Genomic DNA, 22,333 nt, shown 5'->3' on the forward strand with positions numbered 1-22,333 from the left:
GTTTCTCTGAAACTGCTATGTTTGCAGCTGCAGGGTTAACCCTAGATGGACCTGGCACCCAGACCACTTCATTGAGCTGAAGGGGTCTGGGTGCCTATAGTGGTGCTTTAAAATGTTCAATGTTACAAGGCAAGATATCTCTTACAAGATAAGAAATTGAATTAACATTTTCATGCATAACAACCAGTTCTGGCAGGATACAAAGGTTTTATTTTCCTATCCCCTTGCCATGAAAGGGTTAAGGGTACAAGTGGGTTTCCTGATGGCATTTTGTTAATGAATGTTGTTTTTGTGCTAGATCATAATGTTTAACTTATCTAAAATGTATACCATGTCAAAACTATTTTTATATCCTGTTATGTTTGTATGTTAATAACATACAGCTGTTGTAATAAACAGTATTTTTGTGGATTGTGTAATATTTTCTTGGGGGAAAAGCTGTGATTGGATATGCAAGGACTTTTTCTCTAAACGGCAAATAATCCGTAATGAAAAGCCTAATGGTGAAATTCGGGCTAAACTAACCAAACTGAGTTTTCAAAATCCAATATTTTTGGTTGAAATTTTGCATTTTAATGTTCGATTCACTTTAACACTTTGCCAGTGTTTGCAGCTGTAAATAGTATAAAACATTATGTAGGTTGCAGGGGTAGGCAACCTTCGGCACTCAAGATGTTTTGAACTAGACCTCCCATGATGCTTTGTAAGTATGACTAAGAGCATTATGGGAGATAGAGTCTACAGAATCTGGAGTGCTGAAGGTTGCCTACCCCTGCTGGAGAGACACGGCATGGTTTTAACCCTTTCAGTGCCACTGTTCTCCCCTGTGGCACTGAGAGGTACAGTATAATAAAGGTTACACATGGTTGGGTCTGCGAGAGGATCATTTGGCTCCCTCATAGTGTGATAATCAAAATGTTTTCGCTATAAATTAAAGGAACCCTCCAAGCACCTTAATGACATCTCAATTAAAGGGACACTCCAGCCTGGCACTGCAGGTCCCCTCTCCCTTCCACCCCAGGTTGTTGAAGGAGTTTAAACCCCTTCAGTGACTTACCGGAGTCCAGCGCCGATGTCCCTTGGCGCTGGTCCAGGGTCCGCCCATGCTCCTTCCCCGCCGACGTCATCCGGCAGGGGAGACCGATTGCGCATGCGCGGCCACCAGCAGGGTGAGACCTAGTGTACATGCGCGGCAACGCCGCGCACGCGCATTAGACCTCCCCATAGGAAAGCATTGAAAAATGCTTTCAATGCTTCCCTATGGGGATTTTAGCGACACTGGAGGTCCTCACATAGTGTGAGGACGTCCAGCGACGCTATAGCACAGAAAATCTGTGCTCTAAACCAGGAAGTACCCTCTAGTGGCTGTCTAGTAGACAGCCACTAGAGGAGGAGTTTACCTTGCAGGGTTAATATTGCAGTTTATGAAAACTGCAATATTTACAGTTGCAGGCCAGGCAGTTCAGAGAAATTTCAATTTAATTACTAATAGCAATTTATGCAAAATGTAATTTAGAACAATGTATCTTATTTACACAGACTAAACTACAATAAATGTGTTTAGATAAAGACAAATTACTGGGAGTATTTTTGCTGTAAAGCTCTGCTATACACCCAGACACATTACTGGGAGTATTATTACTGTGGAGCTCTGTTATACATTCAGACACATTACTGGGAGTATTATTGCCGTGGAGCACTGTTTATACACTCAGACACATTACTGGGAGTATTATTGCTGTGGAGCTCTGTTATACACTCAGACACATTACTGGGAGTATTTTTGCTGTAAAGCTCTGCTATACACCCAGACACATTACTGGGAGTATTATTGCTGTGGAGTTCTGTTATACACTCCGACACATTACTGGGAGTATTATTGCTGTGGAGCTCTGTTATACACTCAGACACACCAACAATATGGAGCTCCTAGAAAAGAGGGACATTGGGATTTGGGACAGAAATAGGGACGGTCCTTTCTAAATAGGAACACTTAGGTGATAGGGTGTAATTGTGAACCCGGACAGCAGCAGGGCTACTTCAAAGAGATTAAGTGGTTGTGATGTCTGGAGTTTTCCTTAAATTTGCAATAATATTTTTAGCAGGATTTTTATCGCCATTTTTAACTATGTTCCAATTTAAACGTTTGAAAAGTATCCTAATTTAAACTAGAACAAGCCACTTCTCTGAATGTGTCAGTCCTTCATTTCCTTACCCCATTACAGGTTATAAAAGTTCTTATTAGGATGAGGGGTGCAGTGGAAGCAAGTATAAGACACACTTACCTTCCATGCCCAGGGCAATTGCATTGACCCATGATGCTCTGGGCATACAGAGTAAACCTGTAATGAAAAATGTCACTTACCTTAAAATCGCATACTTACCCATATACATTAAATACACCATATATCACATAGATACATAGTATAGTCAATGTAAAATAGAGACATTTACTTACTTTTCCTTAGTATCTGCTGCTTCGTCGGTGTTACTCCCACCTCTGGGCCACTTCACTCGGACTCTTCTGGGAGTCATTCCCCCAAACAGGGCAAATCGACAGTGACATGTGCACGTAGGCTTCGTTGGCAGCATGGGCTGTGGGTGCTAGGGGTGGAGAGCAGAGGGACCTCATGTGTGAGGTCTTTTTTGCTCTCCCATGTCAGTCTATGGCTCAGTACGCCAAGGCATTGACTGACAGCTGCGAGAAAAAAAAAGTATATATTTTTAAAATCGTTTTTCACCTAACCTATACATTTTCTAACACAATGTATAGATAGAATCTTATGTTTAATTGAATGGGCATGACCGGTCCCATTTGAAAAGCATCTGCTTAGAAAATCATGTATGAGTATATGCACATCGCGGACTAACTCCCATACGTGGCACTGTGGGTATTGAATTCATTTACGTTACATGCTCTAGCAGTGCCAGAACAATTTGAAATTTACTAAAATTTGTAAACAATTATGTTCTGAGCCCTAAAAAAAGTACTTTTTATTAGCTACAAAACTGGCTTGTGTTTTACTCTCTGTCCTGCATTCTGCAGCGACTGCATAAATCCGTCTATACTGCTGATATCTACACAGCCACAAGTATAAACTCAGCATGCTAAACCCGGATGCCGTAGATAATCTGCAGTGTGCCCTGACACCAACGTAAATGTTGTACAAAATTGATACTGCAAACCAGGAAGAGAGCATTCCAGAAGGTTGATTGACAGTCCAGACACACAGAAAAAGGGTATTGGTCTCAAGAATAAAGTATTTTAAAAAACAAAACACAGGATGCAGTGACAGGGTATCTGTATTAAAACCACTTTGTAAGATGGTGCTTAGATTGTCCCTTTAACAATAGCAACATGGAATGATTTGGCCTAAAAAGCAGTTAGCATTTGCCTTTTGGTCAGGTAAATTTTTATATAAAAAATGTCCAGCAATGGACTTCAATCGCTTCAGAAGATCATATGAAGTGTAGTTCAGTATTTCCTGGTGAGACACACATTGATCAGGATCCTGACTGTAGTGATTTAGCCAAAAAATAGTAGACCTTGAGAAATTTGCATCACATCACTCATGTATAATATGGTTGGTAATTTTATTTCTTTAAGTAATTTGAGATTCAATTTTTCTTACAAAATATACGCACAATAATCGAATGTTCTAGCAAGGTGTGATGTAGAACTGTGATTCCTAAACCAGTCCTCACTAATCCTGTGCTCGTATATTTTGGGAATTGGTTAAACCTGGAGCCTCAGGATTCATGAGAAGTGGCTTGGACTGCTCTAGAGAAGATGTAGCCAATGTGTCTTGGCTTGGATTGCTCTAGAGAAGATGTAGCCAATGTGGAAGTTCTAGTCCTGCAACAGCTTGAACGATAATGCCTACAATTAATTCTTGATTTGGCAAATATAGCCCTCACTTTGTTGTTGGACCTCAACTTCTATCATCTTCCTGGAAGACCACAGGTGGCCATACCCATTCTAGAGTACTATATTATATATTACAAGACCAGTTCTTAGCTTCACAGATTCTGTATCCAATAACCCTGCAGGATACAAAGGATTTTGAAAACCATTTATCAGCCTTACTATCTGTGCAAGTAAAGGACACCGGTACTTTGGAGAAAAATAAGGCACCACATGATAGAGAAAACTAGCTGATGAAGCATCTTATTAGTAAAGCTGTTCATGAAATTAGGTACGATTTAAAAAAAAAACAAAAAAAAAAAAAAACACATAAGTCCACGATGGAAGCACTGTGTGTTTCATGCTTTCTAAGTCTTCATATGTTAACATTATTGGCACCGAAGACATCTGCCGGGAAAAAAACCCAAAAAACACCAACAAGATGTCCAACAAGTGAAGAGCAGAATATAGTCAACAATCTATACATGGTAGTAGTGTGTGGTCATCACCAAAAGCTAGTGAGGTGAGGCTGGTGTAACATTCTTCTTTCATAGTCACAATTTAAAATTTGGCTGGTCAGTCAGTAGGTTACCTGAATGTCATCTGTTCCAGAGAAAATGCAATGAAAATGCATTAATATACAGATCAACTCTCATTCAATATAGAACAAATTCGGTTCTTCATCCTTCATTTAAAAATGGATTGCCTCGATTCTCCTTGCTATGCCTGTATGACTGGTCCAGTCAATGTAAACTTACCTGTAGCATCGAGCAGGAGGGTATGGCTTAAAAAAACCAACCAAAAAAAAAAACCCAATAGGGCAGGAACACCACAATCTGCAGTGCATTTTGCTACATGGATAAAAGAAGTTCTGCAATGGTTGTAGGACCATGCGTGGTTTACCACTGGTAAAGATAGACAAAGTGGTGATGTATTAGACAAGGTATTACATACACCAACAAGATTCCTGCCACCGTGTGAGGCACAAGTACAACTCCAGTTGTGATTGGTCAGCATATATTTGGTTACATATAATGGCTGTGGAATTTTATTTGCTAAGGTTGTTTAAATCCTGATATATGGGCTGCTGTATCTTTTTCACTGATTTAGTGCATCTGCTACCAACTCATATTGCAAGGGAGAACCATCTGGATGGGCATGTCTTCTTAAAATCTCCATGGAAATGTTGGCATGCGTGTACCTATACACGATAAGGATCTGAACCCATTCAGAATTTCTTTTTTGAATGAAGTAAAAATGTTTCAATGTAGCAGCAAGCAGATAATCAAAGTCAAATTTAGAACAATAAGTCTCAGGTTTGTGTCGGCACAGCGTCATTCAACTTTGGAAATTTTCTCGCCTGGTAATAATTACAAAATCCTCCCTTGTATCTGTGTTCATATTATATATGGTTTCATCAATTTGGACTATATCTGATGACTGAGACAAGGATTGGTCCTCCTCAGGTTGCAAGTCTGAGATTTTCCCGATATGACGCTCTACCCCAACTGGTGGGATGTATGTTGAGTTTGGAGGCTCTCGAAGGTGACTTATGTTTTCTATATCGCCACTACACTCAACAGCTTTATTCATGGGAAATGTGAGTTTGGGTGTACACAACCCCGCATTAACAGTATTTGATGTGGAACCACCACTAAAGTGATCTTCACACACGGATAATTTCCACTTTGACTCAGTGTTGGTCAACTCATTGCCACTGGTTGGTGCTTTACTGTTTGGAGGTAAAGTCTCTTCAGTAGGGTAAGGTAAAAACACATTGTTCATTTTTTCCATTTTCAGTTTAATTACTGACCTCTCTAAAGGTTGTCCATGCTTGGTTGACCTGCTATAGTCCACTCTAGAGTCATTGTGGGGCATATTACCAAAATTTCCTTCTATGTTTGATTTATGCCAACCAGGAGAGTAATCCATGGCATCACTGCTTTCACCTCTAGCCTCACTCACTGGTTCTTGTACAAATTCCATGGCTTTGCTCCAACCTGCTTCATCTAAAGATTTTGGATTGGCCGTCGCATTCACAGAAGATTCTAGACCGATGAGGTATTTATTTGATTCTTCAAGTAATGGTTTTATCCACTGACTAGTCTTCTTCTCGTGGGTTTTCATATGAATAGTTTTGCTTTCATGTCTTGGGAATATAGGCTTTTGAGCCAGGTTGAGATCACTGTATTTATTGATAAATTCTTCACTGTCTAAGGGTTTGCTAAAATAACCTTCTGAATCATCATGGACACTTTCTGGTTTCAAAGGTGATACCAATGACTCTTCCAATACTCTATTCTCCAGTCCCTTAGTAGTGAGCTCTTTTATTTTACATTTAAATTCCCGGTTATCAATACCCTCGGTTTTTGAAAAAACAAGTAAAATGTGCATATTGTTGTCCGTGGAGGGCTGCTCTGCATTTTTACATTCAGTCCCTTCTCCTTCATCTTTCTCAGAAGAAGACTCTTTAAATAAGGGTTCCAAGCAGTCTGTTTTACCTTGATTTATCAGCTGAATTAGTTCTTGGCACTGAATTCTGGCCACAAACAGTTCAAAGGCAACTTGTTTTGCCTCTTCTGTATTGATTTTCCTTCCAATAATATACTCGGTCTCTGTGATGATGGTGTAACCTACCCTTTGCAGGGTTTTTTTCAATGTATGCCCTGGAATCACAGGTTCGATGTAGTATACAAAGTTTCCGGTGAACCTCTAAAAAGAAAAAAAAACACACAAAAAATATATATTATTGAGATGCAACTTTCAAGTCTTTACAATACACTTTTTTACAGCAAATCCCAGGAACCAGTTTAACATGTGGCTACTAATTATTTAAGGTTAACATCTAGAGCTATTTAAAAAGTTCAACTACAGCATGGTTTAGAGATTAATAGAAGTGTGCATTTGGACAAAAAAAAAGTTTGATTCAACCATTTGTCCAAATCTAATATTGCATAATGTAAGTGAATCAATGAACAAATAGCACAATGGACAAAATTCTTCCTATGCTTGACCAGCTTTCACCCAGGGGAGGAGCTAAGTCCGCTCCATTTCCTGTGGTCAAAGAAATGTTCCCACAATACTCCCCCTCTCCTCCTGTGTTCTCGTGTTGCTTCATTTGCCGTTCGAACGCCGACAAAACTACCGAATTTCGTCCTAACAGAATAAGAACAGTTTGTCCATTCGTGTTAGGACACAATTCGGTACTTTTTGTTCGGGTCGAAATTTCATTCAAATTTATTACATTTCAATCTTATTCGTGCCGCAGCTGCATCTTGCAGCCACTTAGTAACATAGAAACATAGAATGTGACGGCAGATAAGAACCATTCGGCCCAATTTTCTAAATACTTTTAATTAGTCTCTGGCCTTATCTTAAAGAGAAACTCCAGTGCCAGGAAAACAATCCGTTTTCCTAGCACTGCAGGTCCCCTCTCCCTCCCACCCCCCGATGCCCGGTTGCTGAAGGGGTGAAAACCCCTTCAGTAACTTACCGGAGGCAGCGACGATGTCCCACGTCGCTGCTTCCGCCTCCGCATTGCGTCGGCCGGTGGGAGAGACTGAAGTGGTCTGGGTGCCTGGAGTGTTCCTTTAAGTCTAGGACAGCTTTATGCCTATCCCACCCATGCTCAAACTCCCTCACTGTGTTAACCTCTACCACTTCAGCTGGAAGGCTATTCCATGCATCCACTACCCTCTCAGTAAAGTAATACTTCCTGATATTATTTTTAAACCTTTGCCCCTCTAATTTAAGAGTATGTCCTCTTGTTGTGGTCGTTTTTCTTCTTTTAAATATATAGTCTCCTCCTTTATGCATTTAAATGTTTCTATCATATCCCCCGTCTCGTCTTTCCTCCAAGCTATACATGTTAAGTTCCTTTAACTTTTCCTGGTAAGTTTTATCCTGCAATCCATGAACCAGTTTAGTAGCCCTTCTCGGAACTCTCCCTAAAGTATCAATATCCTTCTGGAGATACGGTCTCCAGTACTGCGTACAATACTCCAAGTGAGGTCTCACCAGTGTTCTGTACAATGGCATGAGCACTTTCCTCTTTCTATTGCTAATGCCTGTCCCTATATAATACAGTGGGAATTAGGAGCTATCTACTAAAAGGTTGAAAGACCAAAATTGTTCATTCAGCCAAATTTACTAATACCAAGTAAATATTACTTAGTATTTAGTAATTAAGGGAGATTAAAATCACCCTTTTGCCCCTACTCGCTATACTGTGAGTAGGGGTATGTCTACTAAACAATGAGCAGCCAGTAGCTGCTCACTATTGTAAAAAAGCCCCCCCCCCCTCCCACTGACTTATAAAGTGCTCCTTTGTGGGGCACATCTAAAAATAATTAAAAGGGGAGACATAGTGTCCCCCCCTCGGCCCCCACCCATAAGCAGCGGGTCGGGACCTTAGTTACAACAGGGGGGAGGAGGGAACCTATTGTCCCTACCCCCACCAATGAGCCGCAGGTGGAGGCCCTAAGTTACAATAGGTGGAGTGAATCTATTGTCCAGTCCCCCCGGCCCCCACATATGAGTGGCGGGTCAGGGCCCTAAGTTACAATGGGGGGCAGGGGCAGGGCGTCCTATAAGGTGAACTAGGCAGCCGCCCTTTCAATGCTGCAGCCGCCTGAGCGCTCTACAGAGAGCCTCAGGCGGCTGCAGCACTGCCTGTCTCCTCACCTCCCCTTCCCTGTAGCGTGGCCAAACTCCTCTCTGGTCCGCGGTACAGGAACATCCGTTTCCTGTACCCGGCCGGACTGATAGGAAGGGCACACTCAGTTTTTTTCTGGGGCCATTAAGTAGGTATCCTTATTTTTTATTTTATATATTACTTTTTTATGTTTATCTTTTTTCAGTTTATTAGACCTAATTGTTTCTGGTGTATTGCCTTTTAGGTACCATTTAGCTTGTAGTGCTTCTAGTTGTTTAGATGCTTTGTTCATTAATTAGTTTTTTATCTGCTTTTCTATTTTTACAATCTTACTTGCTATTTGTATGGAGGTGGTAGAACTTTTTTATTTTCAATGGCTGCCATTTTTATCAAATGACCTTACTCCACTTTTATTTACGCACCAGACCATGATGTCCGGCGTACCTCTGTTTTTTTATTTAAAGAGATTTGTTATTTTTTTTTAATTTCTTCCACATTATTTTTTTATGTGATAGAAAATCTTTAATGCGCCACTCTTTATGAAAATTCTCAAAGTTATCTTTGTATTTCAACATGATAGGGCTATGGTCTGACCATGCTATATCGTGTATCTCTATTTCTTAACAAGGTGTAACATGGTGACGTTTCCCAAGACAAAGTCTATTCTGGAATATGAGTTGAATGTTTTCGAATCGCATGTGTAGTCTAGATCGGCAGGGTGAAATGTTCTCCATACATCTCTTATTATTATGATTGTTCAGTAAGTTTTTCAGTTTGGTATCGTCTATTTTCCTTTTTTTTTTTTATATAGTTCTGGCTCTTTCTGTCCTTTAGTGGATCAACTACACAATTGAAGTCTCCCATAATTAATACCAACCCTTGTTTGATCTGCTCTATTTTTTTATGCACTTTTGATATGAAGTTTATTGTAGCTTTATTTGGTGCGTAAATATTGGCTAATGTGAATAGCTTATTATTTATTTCATAAATTAAAATAATATATCGTCCTTCTGGATCTAGCTCTTGATGTTTAATGATTAAGGAAACATTTTTTGCAAAGATAAATGCAACGCCTCTTTAAAAAAAAGAAAAAAAAAATTATCTATCCTTCTTTGCTTTCTTGGAAGCCACCAATCTTATTTAGTGGCATCATATAAAAGAATGGCAGCCATTTTCCCATAGCTGAATTTTTTTAGAAAATGAGGCACCAAAACACCACTTCGACCCATACAGTAATATGTGTAGATAAAAGAATGGACTGATGATAGACACAACCATAAATATTGTTTATAACATTTATTGCTTAATGACATATATAGTTTCAAATTAATTATCCATCCTACTAAGGCACAGCATGGCTATACCTGAGCTGTTTGTGCCTTGATATTCCACTATTGTTCCCTGTATATACAAGTGATAGTACAATTGGCTAGTCTACTTCCATGTCTTCAACTGATGATTCCTGAAAGCTGGGAAGGTTGATGCCTATTGAGCCTTGAATGTTGGGAGGGTTGATGCCCATTGAGCCTTGAATGTTGGGAGGGTTGATGCCCATTGAGCCTTGAATGCTGGGATAGTTGATGCCCATTGGTTGAACTGGTGGGATTTGAGCACTTTGTGTGTATTCTGCCAACTTTTTATCTAATTCTTCTAATGTAATTCTAGGAACAATGTACTCTGTTTCTGCACCCCGTTTTCTTTTGTTGTTCAAACCTTCTCCTTCCTCAGCTGTGTGACCTTCAGATAAAATGACAATTATTTATACAGTTTCAACATATTCCCGCAGCTCTGTACAAAAGGTAAAACAAGACAAACAATTCTAACAAAACACGTTTGGCTTACGGGAAAAGTATTTGAAGAGGACATTGCCCGGATGAGCTTACCTTCCCAGCATCTTTTGCGTTTTCCACCTCGAATCACTGGCCTTTCATTTGCCCTAGTTTTGTTAGGCTCCCCTTGGCTCCTGTTACTTTCTTGCCAGTGATCAAGCTTGGTGTTGTCCTCGCTTAATTGTTGGGGTCTTCCAAGCTGCGTGCCATCTTTGGGCAACAGGTAAAACAAGACAAACAATTCTATCAAAACATGTTTAGCATACAGCAAAAGTATCTGAAGAGGGCTCTGCCCAGATGATCTTACCTTCCCAACATCGTTTGCGCTTTCCACCTCGAATCACTGGCCTTTCGTTTGCCTTAGTTTTACTTCCTTGCCAGTGATTAAGCTTGGTGTTGTCTCCTCTAAAATGTTGTGATCTTTCAAACTGACATTCATCTTTGGGTATCTTCCTGGTATGGTGAAAACTGTGCATATTTCTTCCTCCAACATGTCTTTCCCACTTGACCTGGTGATTTAGGGGATAGTTCTGCCTCGGTAATCTATCCATTTTATCCTGGGCATACCGCCTTTTTTCCATTTGCTGGTCAAATCTGTTGTTTTTAGCGATGTGCTGATGGATCTGGCGCAAAGAATTACGGAAATTGACCATTGCCTGTGGTTGGTCTTTTACTCCAAAATTAAAGCTCCTGTTTGGGGGAAGCTTCCTCCTCTTGCGCTCCATCTCAAAGTTAGAAATGGGCTATAAAGCCCTATTAATTTTGGTGCACCTGCTGTGCAGTTATATATGAATATATATTCTGTCTCTTACTCCAATTTTCAACTCAATAATATTGTGTGCTACCTGCTGCAGTGGTATACAACACTAATGTGAGGTATATGCTTCCTTTCACCACAGTAATAAATTCACTGATGTCTTACTTATGAGATCACACTTGCTATATGCAATTTTACATTTTTTTTTTTTTTTTTTTTTAAATACAAATCTTTATATAAAGTTCAAGAACAAACATTAGGAAGCAGCATTCTTCAGTAATAAAGGAGCAAAATAAATCTTTAAATCAAGTATTTTTGATTGCTATTAAAAGATGATATTGCTGTTTTGCTTAATTCTATATTGCTCTGTTAACCTGTTTAATGGTAAAAAATACTTGGAGACTTCTTATTGCGAATTAATGATTAAAGGACAACGGTTGCCTCAAAACCATTTTTAATATAGTAATCTAATGATCTTTTTACCATGTTTTGTTTGGAAAGGAACATGATTTATTTTTTTTAAGTGGCGTATATGTAAAATTATTACAAAAACTCATCCCTACCTTTAGTAAATGACAGGATCCTTTAGCCAAATACATGTACCTTTGGTAGGACACTGTATGAAAGCCGACATTTATTCTCTATGGTCTTCCCTGTTTCACTCCCTGCATCACTGATTTGGGTATTTGTATAATTATGGATAATTAAAAAAAATAATAATAAACCCAATGCATCTTAAGAGAAGCTCCCAAAACACAGACGTGATTTCTTTTGGCTTAAAAAAATAATATATATATATATATATATATATCTTAATGATTTGTAAGTGGTGATCTGCTACAAATAAGTGTTTTGAGAAATGCACTGTGATTATTTCGGTGCAGACTTGCAAAGGTTTTTCACCACAGTAAATATATTGTCAGTGAATTCAATGTAAATATAAATAATCTGTGCCAAAATAGCCAAACTGAAACCTAGCTGACGAAGAATTTTTCAGTTTGGGCTATTTGGGCCTTATTTGTGAAATTTAGTTTGTAAACCTGTAAGGAAACAAATGGATGTCTGATTATATAGTTAATCGACTAGAAAGAACAAGCCAGTAGCAATTTGTGGGGAGGAACTTAAATTATGCCTGGCCGTAAACATATTAGACATGAATAAAGTGAATACTGGGTATGGAATTCCAACTCATGTCTGGTTCCTGTGCCTGATATTAAGGTCACGACAATGAGGAGCCCCAGTAATGTGCCCACTCTTGTTACATTTTACACCTTTCATGCCATCATTGGTCAGTTTATCAGGTAGTGATTCTTTCATGTCAATTACAGACCACCCTCTCCCCCCAACAGTCCTGATTGTGGACTTTCACTCCCTAGAGCCTGCCCACTTGCCCTCATCTTGTACCTCCAAATTTTTGGTGGACTGCATTTAGACTCTTTCATGCATCCTTCTGTATGTGACATTTTTGTCTTATTTGTCCTCTAGTCCCAACCACAAATGAGAAGTCTGTTAGCCTGGCATTGGGGGGAGAGGTTTTCAGGCCGGTTTACACTTACCTGTCCCGTAGGTGAGCATGCTGCGTGAGCACACTTATATATCCCACCTCTCTTCCAATTATTTCTTCTGAACAAACTCTTCTCTTAGATGAGCTCTGTATTATAGGCTTACCACCCATACCTGTTTTAGCACACTGCCCCATTAATGCCCCCCCCCCCTTCCAACCACAAATCTAATTAAATATCTATATGACAACATTCTTCAAACAAACACAATAAAGTACATTTGTTTGTGTCTCGTACCATTAGGGTACATATATGATTGTGAGGTTTATTACAGTGTTACTCTAAGACCTATAACCACTGCAGCCCCCTCTAGTGTTTATGATGGTAGGAGTACCCTGCCCACTCCCTGGCACTGGGCAGGCTCTAAGGGTCCTCCATGGCTAGTGACGCGCATCAGCTCTTGTTTCGGGCTGCCTGTTTGAGGTGGAATTACACCTCTGGCAGCAAAAGGGTTAAACTCTGTATGTTTGTACACACAGGTACCAAGCAACATGACCACTTCAGTGATTTGAAGTGTTCGTGGTGCCCCTTTAATTATTGAGTTGTGATATATTCCGCAATTCTTTTCACCTAAATTGTGCCCCTGGTTGTCAGTTCATTGGATGTGACTGTATACTAAATACCTCCCTTGTTATATTTTCATTTGTTTTTAGGAATATTTGAATGCAATCCATAATCTCTATGAAGAATGGCTGATCAAAGAAACCTTGTTTTCAGTCCCAGCACCCGTACTGGTACGTTTTTTTTGCCCTTATGGATATGTATGTATATATCTAGTTTTGCCACGCACAGCACGTAAGGGCACACTTTAATTGTAATCTCCAGCTGTGGAGCTTTTGGTTAAATCAGGATTCAGAATTGGTCCTCATGCCATTGTAATGTGTCACATCTGGTAGGAGCAGGCACATTATTTTCAGCAGGCCCAGGGAGTGCCCACAATGTGCTGTTTACTGTAGCAGCACTGTCTTTCCTAGTATTATGGGACACCCCCTAGCAGGGCCGCCATCAGGGCATGACAACCATAATGGTTGTCATGGGCCCGGCGGTCCTGGGTGGCCCGGACTACTTTGGCAGTCCGAGCCCCACATTCCTTATGTGCACATATATATAGCAATTTTCGCTATATATATGTGCACTGTGGGCCCCACTACCTGTACATTGCAGAGGGGGGCCCAGCAGCACACTCTTCTTTCCAGCTGCTCTCTGTCCAACTTTCCTGCGGCCGCTAGAGCATTGCCACGGGTTACTGTGGCAACGCTCCGCACAGCACGCAGGCTGGTCTCGTGAGAGTTACAGACAGGAGCTGGAAAGGAAGACAGTGTGTGCTGCTGGGCCCCCCCTCTGCAATGTACCACAGCTTGCGCTCTCCATCATGCCACTGGACCACCAGGGAATGCGATCTCCCCCCTCCATGGCAAGGTAAGAACCAGGGAGGGGGGGATACAATTAAAATATACACAAATAAAAATACTCACTTCCCTCCTATTTTACACACACACTGCATCCTTACAAGCACACACTCTGCACTACACACACACTACATTCACTAAACAAACTCTGCACTACACACACTAGATTCACTAAACACACTATACACACACACACACACACACACACACACTACATTCACTAAACAAACTGCACTACACACACTAGATTCACTAAACACACTCTGCACTACACACACACACACACTACATTTACTAAACACACTCTGCACTACACACACACACACTACGTGCACTATACAGACTTTGCACTCACTACAAACACACTACATTCACGCAACACACTTTGCACTCACAATCACACTACATGCACTATACAGACTCTACATTTGCTATACACACTACATCCACTACAAAAACACACTCTGCATCTAATGCATGCATACAAACATTACACAAAACGTACAATCTGCTTCCACTATACACACGGCATCCATGACACACATACCACATCCACTACACACATTCTACATCCACTATACACACACACACTTCATCCTTGAGGGCGGACTCGGGGCTGGGGCCCAAATCTTGAGCTGTGTCCGGGGCCCTAAAATTTCTGATGGCAGCCCTGCCCCCTAATATTATGTGTCCACCATCTAATAGTAGCTAATGTTAATTGTGAATATATATTGTTAAAATACTTGGTACAAAATATATGGATCCAATGTTTCCTGCTCTGTTTGTGAATGGGTTGTGAAAGCATTACCTTCCCCAATATTACTTTTTTTTTGCTGTCCCACAATACAATGCTGTTGGGTATGCCCAATCACCTACAACAAGATATTAGCTGCTTGCAGTTAAGAGATATATAAACAAACGTTTCATCCCAGTATTGATATCTTAATATGAATGTTTTGGGGTGTAAACATGAACTGTCAACAGATGTTTGTGAGGCCTGAAACATAAAATTAAATGTAGAATTTCCAGAACGGCATACCTCCATCTTGGTTCCCAGTCTATCACTGTCATAAGTTATGTTCTTTTCTTTAATTGAACAAACATTGTGGAGGTGCAAAAAGGAAAGTTTGTCCTCTTTCAATGCAGTGTGTGCCTTGGCTGTGCCAGGTCTGAACCCGACTATTCTGTCAATTGCTAAATCTTAATAAACGTAAACAGAGCATCACATGAAAATGGTTACCATGGTTTAGAAGTCATAGGATATTTTCATTTTATTCAATGTTCAATTTCCAGAGACATGTCTGTTTCACATAAAGTGCAGCACGTTTTTGTTTTTTTGTGGTTAATGACTCAATAAAAGGAGCAATTTATATTTATAATTCTAGCTTCATGTTTCATGGTGTAGGTGATAGACGCTGATAAGGACTTGGAGGAGATGATGCAGCACTATGAAGACAACCGTGGAAAGATACTGTCAATGTGAGACGGTATAATGTACAGGCTTAATGGAAGCTCACAACAAGTCATGGCTACTAGTGATGACAGAAAACTGATTGCCTTTTGCATTCCAGCTTCTTTATCCCAAAGTCTTCTCTTCCTCATCCAACTCTCCCTGGTGCTTACGGCAATGGAAATCTTAGAATATCGGCTGCATGGATGGCTCTTTATTATGGAACAACTTACTTGTGTTATTGATTAACACGGGCCACCGTCTATCTGGATGAAGACACATCTTAGAGGTTGTTCTGCACTTAATTTATTTGTAAATATTTTTTTTATTTCTTCAAAGTTAGTTACTAAACTCCAAATCGTAGCAAATTTAAATCCGTATGATATATATATATATATATAAAAAACATGGGGGGATGGTTGCACTCACCTAAACATGCTTAAATGGGGTGCTGCTGGGGGCCATATTATACAATAAATACACAAGATCCAGCGCACTCTCCTATCTACTAAACAGCAACTTCAATGTTGACAGATTAGTTTGTAAAAGTTTTTTTTAAAAACACCTAATCTAGGCAAAAAAGTGGGGATTTAGTTACATTATATGATCATACATTGCATAAGCCTGCCACAACGTCAATGTACCCCATCTTTGGCAGGTCCTACTCTCACAGTCTAATGTCTGCTCTTATGAGATTAACCACTTACTTGGGAAAAAATTCCATCTGAGGCTCTCTGCAGTACAAGACTAAATAGGGACCTGAGATGAGGCACCTGTAACAGGGAGGGGTGCAGAACCAAGGAGTTGGCTAGACTCCCAAATATATATAGGAAACATGGGGGGATGGTTGCACTCACCTAAACATGCTTAAATGGGGTGCTGCTGGGGGCCATATTATACAATAAATACACAAGATCCAGCGCACTCTCCTATCTACTAAACAGCAACTTCAATGTTGACAGATTAGTTTGTAAAAGTTTTTTTTAAAAACACCTAATCTAGGCAAAAAAGTGGGGATTTAGTTACATTATATGATCATACATTGCATAAGCCTGCCACAACGTCAATGTACCCCATCTTTGGCAGGTCCTACTCTCACAGTCTAATGTCTGCTCCTGTTACAGGTGCCTCATCTCAGGTCCCTATTTAGTCTTGTACTGCAGAGAGCCTCAGATGGAATTTTTTCCCAAGTAAGTGGTTAATCTCATAAGAGCAGACATTAGACTGTGAGAGTAGGACCTGCCAAAGATGGGGTACATTGACGTTGTGGCAGGCTTATGCAATGTATGATCATATAATGTAACTAAATCCCCACTTTTTTGCCTAGATTAGGTGTTTTTAAAAAAAACTTTTACAAACTAATCTGTCAACATTGAAGTTGCTGTTTAGTAGATAGGAGAGTGCGCTGGATCATATATATATATATATATATATATATATATATATATATATATATATATATATATATATATATATATATATATATATATATATATATATATATATATATATGATATGTAGAAAGCCATTCAAAACTGAAAAAAAAAATCAACAAACAGCCTCTGTGTTGGTAGAGACTCTAGTACTGCGGTTTGTCTGCTAATAAATTCTGTTTAGTGGGATATTCTATAGCAGGTGTAGGCAACAGTCAGCTCTCTAGCTCTTGTGGACTACATCCCCCTGGTACTTTGTTAGCACTATGGGAGATGTAGTCCACGAGATCTGGAGTGGTAAAGGTTGCTTACCTCTGTTCTATAGCATCCTCTCTCACGGTAGCTCCGATCTCACTCTCCTCATTAGCTGGCACTAAATTCAAATCTTAATACAAAGTAACATTTCAAAGATACGCCAGGCTCAAATTCATAACCTTTAATTACTTGAACTTATGTTTAAATAGTGTATATTTCTGCTACACATAGCTTGTTTTTAAAATACTCAGACGTTTATAAAAGAAGTTAGCAAAAAAATACTTGCATGGTGAGAGCCAATTTGGAGTTTATTATTTTTAAGCAGTAAATGTGCTTAATGAAAATTTGAATCTACGCATGAAGTAGCAAAGTTGAGAACAGAGCGGAGTTATCCTATAGCCTTAATTTAGCAGACTCGCTACAATTCACAGTTTATTAACGAAAATCCTATTCGGGTTATTCAATATTAAATTGTCAGCAATTTAAAGCAAATTCTAAGTTTTGGTAAGAATAGATTAAAACAGAAATCATAGCCAATTTGGAGAATTTTTTTCTTTATTTTTATATTGTCCTTCGATGTGAAATCCACTTTGAATTCCTGACAAAACACATTTTACTGAATAACCATGTACGTAATTATAGCTAGTTAGCAGAGATCCCTACTGAGAGATAAACGGAGTGTCCACTCTTTCAACACAATGCATTGCGGTAAAAAAAATCTGTGGATCCACTTGTAACCCATATTCAACAATCTGTGTCATGAGTCAATGCGGGTCTACAAATGTTAACTTAGTATGAGAAATTATCTGATGTTTTGTAGTAATACAGAATAGGTTTAAACTATGTAAAATAAGTGGTGATTATAGAAGAAGGTCCAGTCATGCAATAGCATGTCTGCCGGCACTGATCAGTAAGACTAGGATATGGCATGGCAGTAATACAATTAGTCAGAAACCTTGCCCAAAGGTTCCGCCTGAAAGCTCCGGCCTTCTGTCGCGGAGGCTGCTCCGTGCAGAAGGTGGACAACGCTGAATCCACCAGTAGGCTCACAGAAGTAGAAGAAACACAGGCAACACTCCAGGATCAAGAGGGTAAGTTTATTTCTTGATACAGCAACTCATAAAGTGCATGATTAAGGCTCTGTTGAGCTGAAACTTTGCACTTTATGAGGTGGTGTATCCAGAAATAATTACCTTCTTGATCCTGGAGTGTTCTCTGTGTTCTACTTCTGTGAGCCTACTGGTGGATTCAGCATCTCCACGACAGAAGGCCGGAGTGTTGCCTGTGATGTTCTGCTGATGCCGCTAGCTAAAAAAATGCATTCCAGCATGGCAAGGACCACTGGCAACCAGAGCAGAATGTTGATGACACACTCTGTGCTTGGCGATTCCAGGACCTTTGAACCAATGAAAACCTTTAGTGTTTAAAGGGACATACATCACTTTGAGACATCTGTCTCAATCTGCAGACTGAAATAAGATGGTTAATAAGATCCTCCCCCTCCCTCCTTTCATATTTACCTGTTTCTTCTTTCTTATGCTTTCCATTTTCTTATGAGGGGAGGGGAGAAATTCCCTTAGTTGAGAAGTTTACTGCGTTTGTGCTACATTTAATGGGACATTGCAGAAAGAAACTGGGCCAATGGAACCGAGACCAAAAAAATTCTGCAAAGTGGGATTCAGGACAATTGAATAGTTAAAGGACCACTATAGTGCCAGGAAAACAAACTCATTTTCCTGGAACTATGGGGTCTTTGGGTTCCCCCCCACCCTTAGGGTCCCAATTCTTACCTCTCTTCTCGGCGCTGGGGACTCTCCTCCCTCTTCCTAAGTCATCCGCCTAATGCACATGCGCGGCAAGAGCCGTGCGCGCATTCAATCAGTCCATAGGAAAGCATTTCTCATGCTTTCCTATGGACGGCAGCGTCTTCACACTGTGAAAATCACAGTGGGAAGCGCCTCTAGCGGCTGTCAATGAGACAGCCACTGGAGGCTGGATTAACCCTAATGTAAACATAGCAGTTTACTGAAACTGCTATGTTTGCAGCTGCAGGGTTAACCCTAGATGGACCTGGCACCCAGACCACTTCATTGAGCTGAAGGGGTCTGGGTGCCTATAGTGGTGCTTTAAAATGTTCAATGTTACAAGGCAAGATATCTCTTATAAGATAAGAAATTGAATTAACATTTTCATGCATAACAACCAGTTCTGGCAGGATACAAAGGTTTTATTTTCCTATCCCCTTGCCATGAAAGGGTTAAGGGTACAAGTGGGTTTCCTGATGGCATTTTGTTAATGAATGTTGTTTTTGTGCTAGATCATAATGTTTAACTTATCTAAAATGTATACCATGTCAAAACTATTTTTATATCCTGTTATGTTTGTATGTTAATAACATACAGCTGTTGTAATAAACAGTATTTTTGTGGATTGTGTAATATTTTCTTGGGGGGAAAAGCTGTGATTGGATATGCAAGGACTTTTTCTCTAAACGGCAAATAATCCGTAATGAAAAGCCTAATGGTGAAATTCGGGCTAAACTAACCAAACTGAGTTTTCAAAATCCAATATTTTTGGTTGAAATTTAGCATTTTAATGTTCGATGATTCACTTTAACACTTTGCCAGTGTTTGCAGCTGTAAATAGTATAAAACATTATGTAGGTTGCAGGGGTAGGCAACCTTCGGCACTCAAGATGTTTTGAACTAGACCTCCCATGATGCTTTGTAAGTATGACTAAGAGCATTATAGGAGATAGAGTCTACAGAATCTGGAGTGCTGAAGGTTGCCTACCCCTGCTGGAGAGACACGGCATGGTTTTAACCCTTTCAGTGCCACTGTTCTCCCCTGTGGCACTGAGAGGTACAGTATAATAAAGGTTACACATGGTTGGGTCTGCGAGAGGATCATTTGGCTCCCTCATAGTGTGATAATCAAAATGTTTTCGCTATAAATTAAAGGAACCCTCCAAGCACCTTAATGACATCTCAATTAAAGGGACACTCCAGCCTGGCACTGCAGGTCCCCTCTCCCTTCCACCCCAGGTTGCTGAAGGAGTTTAAACCCCTTCAGTGACTTACCGGAGTCCAGCGCCGATGTCCCTTGGCGCTGGTCCAGGGTCCGCCCACGCTCCTTCCCCGCCGACGTCATCCGGCAGGGGAGACCGATTGCGCATGCGCGGCCACCAGCAGGGTGAGACCTAGTGTACATGCGCGGCAACGCCGCGCACGCGCATTAGACCTCCCCATAGGAAAGCATTGAAAAATGCTTTCAATGCTTCCCTATGGGGATTTTAGCGACACTGGAGATCCTCACATAGTGTGAGGACGTCCAGCGACGCTATAGCACAGAAAATCTGTGCTCTAAACCAGGAAGTACCCTCTAGTGGCTGTCTAGTAGACAGTCACTAGAGGAGGAGTTTACCTTGCAGGGTTAATATTGCAGTTTATGAAAACTGCAATATTTACAGTTGCAGGCCAGGCAGTTCAGAGAAATTTCAATTTAATTACTAATAGCAATTTATGCAAAATGTAATTTAGAACAATGTATCTTATTTACACAGACTAAACTACAATAAATGTGTTTAGATAAAGACAAATTACTGGGAGTATTTTTGCTGTAAAGCTCTGCTCTACACCCAGACACATTACTGGGAGTATTATTACTGTGGAGCTCTGTTTATACACTCCGACACATTACTGGGAGTATTATTGCTGTGGAGCTCTGTTATACACTCAGACACACCAACAATATGGAGCTCCTAGAAAAGAGGGACATTGGGATTTGGGACAGAAATAGGGACGGTCCTTTCTAAATAGGAACACTTAGGTGATAGGGTGTAATTGTGAACCCGGACAGCAGCAGGGCTACTTCAAAGAGATTAAGTGGTTGTGATGTCTGGAGTTTTCCTTAAATTTGCAATAATATTTTTAGCAGGATTTTTATCGCCATTTTTAACTATGTTCCAATTTAAACGTTTGAAAAGTATCCTAATTTAAACTAGAACGAGCCACTTCTCTGAATGTGTCAGTCCTTCATTTCCTTACCCCATTACAGGATATAAAAGTTCTTATTAGGATGAGGGGTGCAGTGGAAGCAAGTATAAGACACACTTACCTTCCATGTCCAGGGCAATTGCATTGACCCATGATGCTCTGGGCACACAGAGTAAACCTGTAATGAAAAATGTCACTTACCTTAAAATCGCATACTTACCCATATACATATCAATGTAAAATAGAGACATTTACTTACTTTTCCTTAGTATCTGCTGCTTCGTCGGTGTTACTCCCACCTCTGGGCCACTTGCCTCGGACTCTTCTGGGAGTCATTCCCCCAAACAGGGCAAATCGACAGTGACATGTGCACGTAGGCTTCGTTGGCAGCATGGGCTGTGGGTGCTAGGGGTGGAGAGCAGAGGGACCTCATGTGTGAGGTCTTTTTTGCTCTCCCATGTCAGTCTATGGCTCAGTACGCCAAGGCATTGACTGACAGCTGCGAGAAAAAAAAGTATATATTTTTTAAATCGTTTTTCACCTAACCTATACATTTGCTAACACAATGTATAGATAGAATCTTATGTTTAATTGAATGGGCATGACCGGTCCCATTTGAAAAGTATCTGCTTAGAAAATCATGTATGAGTATATGCACATCGCGGACTAACTCCCATACGTGGCACTGTGGGTATTGAATTCATTTACGTTACATGCTCTAGCAGTGCCAGAACAATTTGAAATTTACTAAAATTTGTAAACAATCATGTTCTGAGCCCTAAAAAAAGTACTTTTTATTAGCTACAAAACTGGCTTGTGTTTTACTCTCTGTCCTGCATTCTGCAGCGACTGCATAAATCCGTCTATACTGCTGATATCTACACAGCCACAAGTATAAACTCAGCATGCTAAACCCGGATGCCGTAGATAATCTGCAGTGTGCCCTGACACCAACGTAAATGTTGTACAAAATTGATACTGCAAACCAGGAAGAGAGCATTCCAGAAGGTTGATTGACAGTCCAGACACACAGAAAAAGGGTATTGGTCTCAAGAATAAAGTATTTTAAAAAACAAAACACAGGA

General features: G+C 40.2%; 1 protein-coding gene across 1 annotated transcript; it reads right to left on the reverse strand.

The window, feature by feature from the left end:
- Nucleotides 1-4,331: 4,331 nt before the first annotated feature.
- LOC134578461 (uncharacterized) lies at nt 4,332-11,112 on the reverse strand. The gene is made up of 4 exons (XM_063437463.1): nt 10,695-11,112; nt 10,442-10,597; nt 9,997-10,295; nt 4,332-6,616 (listed from the first exon to the last, which is right to left on the reverse strand). The coding sequence occupies exons 1-4, from the start codon at nt 11,110-11,112 to the stop codon at nt 5,243-5,245; spliced, it is 2,247 nt and encodes a 748-aa protein (XP_063293533.1). The 3' UTR covers nt 4,332-5,242.
- Nucleotides 11,113-22,333: the final 11,221 nt, after the last annotated feature.

This window comes from Pelobates fuscus, chromosome 12 (genome assembly GCF_036172605.1).
Source record: "Pelobates fuscus isolate aPelFus1 chromosome 12, aPelFus1.pri, whole genome shotgun sequence".
In the NCBI taxonomy this organism is placed as follows: domain Eukaryota; kingdom Metazoa; phylum Chordata; class Amphibia; order Anura; family Pelobatidae; genus Pelobates; species Pelobates fuscus.

Coding starts and splice junctions, on each gene's coding strand:
- LOC134578461 (XM_063437463.1), bottom strand. CDS start 11,112: ATGGAGCGCAAGAGGAGGAAGCTTCCCCCAAACAGGAGCTTTAATTTT. Junction 10,598..10,694: donor GCGCAAACGATGTTGGGAAG/GTAAGATCATCT, acceptor TGTTGCCCAAAG/ATGGCACGCAGCTTGGAAGA. Junction 10,296..10,441: donor ACGCAAAAGATGCTGGGAAG/GTAAGCTCATCC, acceptor TTTTATCTGAAG/GTCACACAGCTGAGGAAGGA.